This window comes from Crocuta crocuta, unplaced genomic scaffold (assembly GCF_008692635.1).
Source record: "Crocuta crocuta isolate KB4526 unplaced genomic scaffold, BGI_CrCroc_1.0 scaffold1468, whole genome shotgun sequence".
NCBI classification, from domain to species: Eukaryota; Metazoa; Chordata; class Mammalia; order Carnivora; family Hyaenidae; genus Crocuta; species Crocuta crocuta.
Genome location: NW_027531991.1, coordinates 167,202 through 171,128, shown reverse-complemented (window position 1 = coordinate 171,128; position 3,927 = coordinate 167,202). Strand labels below are relative to the sequence as shown.

The 3,927-nt window shown below is 45.3% G+C and overlaps 1 protein-coding gene across 1 annotated transcript in view; it reads right to left on the bottom strand.

Moving 5' to 3' along the window:
* Positions 1-3,927, bottom strand: part of PDK3 (pyruvate dehydrogenase kinase 3) — a 148,276-nt gene that overhangs the window by 2,624 nt on the left and 141,725 nt on the right. The window contains exons 12-13 of the mRNA XM_077775057.1: positions 1,297-1,394; positions 15-200 (exon numbers count right to left, since the gene is read on the bottom strand). Coding sequence (XP_077631183.1) covers positions 15-200; positions 1,297-1,394 — 284 coding nt within the window. The remainder of the gene's footprint in view (positions 1-14; positions 201-1,296; positions 1,395-3,927) is intronic.

Below are 3,927 nucleotides of genomic sequence, written 5' to 3'. Positions count from 1 at the left end.
GAGGGTTAATATACCCGAGAAATTCCCCCACAAGAGATCACGCTAGTGGCCCCGGGCACCGTGGAAAGCATGGGCCTGGGAACAAGACCCAGCGGCGGCCGCGCACCGCGGCTCTTCCGTCCCCCAGGCACATTGCTGAACTGCTCCAGAACACACACGCAAAACAGAGGTAATGCTTGCACAGTCCGCCTCGCGGCACGCTAAGGATCAAATGGAACGCTTTATGTGAGGCTTCTTTGGAATCAATAAGCAAGGCTATAAAATGGTCTCACTTGATTGGATGGAAAAATCCACTGTGTGAAGGAGCCCAAATCAGACACTCAGACACAAAAAAAGCAACAGACGGCTCCGGTGGATCCAGCCCTTCTTCTTTCATTTCTCTACAGTTTTTTAAAGTTGATTTATTTTGAGAGAGGGAAAGTGCCCATGCATGCACAGGGAGGGGGCGAGGGGAGAGGGAGAGGCTATCAGGCAGGGTTCACGCTGTCAGCGCAGAGCCAGATGCAGGGCTCGAACTCATGAACCATGAGATCATGGCCTGAGCTGAACTCCATCGCTTAACCGACTGAGCCACCCAGGCGCCCCTCTTCTCTGCATTTTAAAGTCATTGTTCTCAGCGCTATAGAAGGGAGATTCAGTCCTTCCATAGCTCCTGATCTCAACTCTTTCTAACTGGGAAACAAAAATAGTTTAAGAATGTAGACAGACACTGCCCACCACCCAAGGTAAATGTTAGTTTTCATTTATTGATACAACTAATATTTATTAAGCACCTACTATGCGCTAGGAACTATTCCAAATAGTAGACACAGTCCCCATATACTAAAAATCGAGTGTGTGAGAGGGAAACACGGAGGGGAGTACTGAATGAATATAGCATAAAAGGGGTCCATGTCTATTTATTATACAACCTCTATGTGGCAGTTAGACCGTTTGCTTTGACAAACCGAGCACAGAGGCAGAGGGATGCACCCATGTTCAGATCCAGAGAACCACAGACAGCCAAGAAGAAAGATAAACAAACGCTTGGGCCACTCAGCTGTGAGAACGCAAGATGTTCCTGCAACTCTTCTTATGGTTGCTCTGGGGTCAAAGGTCAATTCTTAATGCAGAAAACAGACTGAGAGGCAGGACTCCAGGAGCCGGCCGGGTAGGCAGGCCCATTAGAAAGGCCTACCAACGGTGGGTTCGTTAAAACACCAAAAGACATCTTTACCTGTGAAAAAGGCCTGTAAAGGGGAGAACGTGACAGGACTTTTCCGTACTTTTACCTTACTTTCCTTCTCGAACCCTCACATGAAGCTGGTGAGGGCAGAAGGATGTCGACAAGCACACAGTCAGATGCTGCCAGGACACGGCAGGAGGCAGCACTCCTCGGTCCATGGCCTCTGCTCCTGAGGGACAGATCCCATGAAGGTATACAGGGGCCTGGTTAGAAACGGAGGCCCCGGAAGAGGATGATCTACTACATGATGTCGGTAAGGAAGTCGGAGACTGGAAATGGAAAGGCCCCTGTTTGTCCATCTGTCACACAAGGAAACAATCATACACAACGGTCCCATCCCTGAGACACTGACTCGGCCCTCAAACCCACAGGCCTCCATCTGGACCACGCTGTCACGCCTCTCTCAGAAGCACGTCTATCTTTTCCTTATCTAGTGGACTGTGGGAGTTCTCTGAAGAGGTCCTTCTAAAGATGGAAGAGGGATCTTTCTAAGAGGAAATCCCATGAGCTCAGGTAACATAAACAAAATCAGTGCAGCTAAGAGAAACCACTGCCGGACGCCACCTTGGGACCTAGGGAATTTGTACCATGTTCTTTACAAGCTACAACTCTTCCATCAGTGAACTCAACGCCTAAAAATTGGATGGGCGCATTTACATGGCATCATGAGAAGGCAGAAGCCAAAGGAGAGGACATGAAAAATCACAGTGAAGAAAAACACATCCTGGGGAGCCGTACGAAGTGCGGCCTTAATCTGGACCGTAGGGAGGCTTCCGTTGCTGATGGTACATACAACCTGACCTCCCTTTCCTCACTCCGAGTCTTCTGCCCGGTCCAGGTTTCAGGAAAAAGGAAAAGAGTATGAAAATCAGATCGACAGTTCTAAAAATGGCTACAATTCATGAAAATGAAAATTATGAAGACCTAGGTCATTTTTCAAAATAAACAAGAAAGAACTTTTCCCTTCGATAGCCTGCTTTACAGCTAGTAAAGTACATCACACAGGGAGGGGCCTCCAATTCCTTAGGAAACTACAAAGGAATCTAATAATGAGACTGATAATGAGACTGGCAAAATTTTTACATAGCATAAAAACTCCACTCCCCACTTTTTACAAACTTGATAATGACCAGAAGGTACTTTTTCACTTAAGATCTTTGAAACCAAGCAGTTAAGTGAAAAATTCCAAGACAACTTTTGGAATGCTTTAATTGACAGAATGGAAGTACACAAATCAATTTTAAAATAAAATCAATGCATCAAAGAGTAAGATCTAATGTGAAAATAGCCATATCTCACTCAGATCGGATGGAAGAAGTCAAAATCATACAGTGAAGGATGACGCATATGCGAGACAAAGGGCCCCTGGACTGAATTTTCAAGACACACTCTGCCGGTGTGTCTTCAACTGCCAGATTCCCCAGGCCTTAGTCGGTGGTTTGGGAAAACATGGTATTTGGTCACAAAGAGCAACAGCAGAGACTGGCTGCATCTAGAATGAGGAAGGAGCTTAGAGTCCTGGGGACAAAGTAAATGCTCAACTCTATGACAATGAGGAGGGAGGTGTGAGGACACCAGAGCGCTAAGGAGGCTCTGTGCTTTCATGAAAGGCGCCAAATCACAACAACATACGATGAAAAATTGCTCAAGTTGCTATTTTAGTGAAGATCTGGAGCAGGTACAGGAAGGCTTCTCTGGAAAAGGCCCAGCTTATGCAGAGAAAATAAGACATTCAAGCACTGTAGTGACTATGTGCCTTGCTCAGAGTTGGTGGAGGAAAAGAGTTTTCTCTGGTTGACTTGCAGAAGACGATCTTTCTTCACAGAGAGGATAGATGCATTCAGTTCTCTACAAAGTTCTATTGGTCTTGACCTTGTCCCTACAAAGAAAATAAGAGGAGTATCCATGATCAGTTTGAGTATAATGTTCTCTACGTAATGAAGATTGACTCAGAGCATTTGGTTATAGTGATAATTCAAAAACCTTTGCCTTATCTCAGGATTATTCTCAGAGTTGCTACAAAAAAAAAGAATGACCATTTAATTACTTATACATATTTTAAAATAGTTTGTTACTCTCAGTTAAAACCCTGATTAGAAATGATGAATGAGTGCTAATGAGTATAGAGTTTCTTTCTGAGATGGTACAAACATTCTAAAATTAGTGAGGATTATACACTGTGAATACAGGAAAACTGTATACTTTAAGAGGGTAAATTTTACAGGGTATGTGAATTATATCTCAATAAAGTTGTTATTAGAAATCAGATTAGAGGAGGGCGCCTGGGTGGCTCAGTTGGTTAAGTGTCCGACTTTCGCGTAGGTCATGATCTCGCGGTTCGTGGGTTCGAGCCCCACGTCGGGCTCTGTGCTGACAGCCAGCTCAGAGCCTGGAGCCTGTTTTGGATTCTGTGTCTCCGTCTCTCTCTGACCCTCCCCGACTAACGCTGTCTCTCCCTCTCTTGGAAATAAATAAAACACTAAAAAAAAAAAGAAAAAAAAAAAGAAAAAAGAAATCGGATTAGAGGGACACCCGGGTGGCTCAGTTAAACGTCTGACTCTTGATTTCAGCTCATCTCATGATCCCACAGTTCGTGGGCCCAAGTCCCATGGCGGGCTCCACACTGACAGCGCAGCCTGCTTGGGATTCTCTTCTCTCTCTGCCCCTCTCCCGCTTGTGCTCTGTTTCTCTCTCTCTCAAAA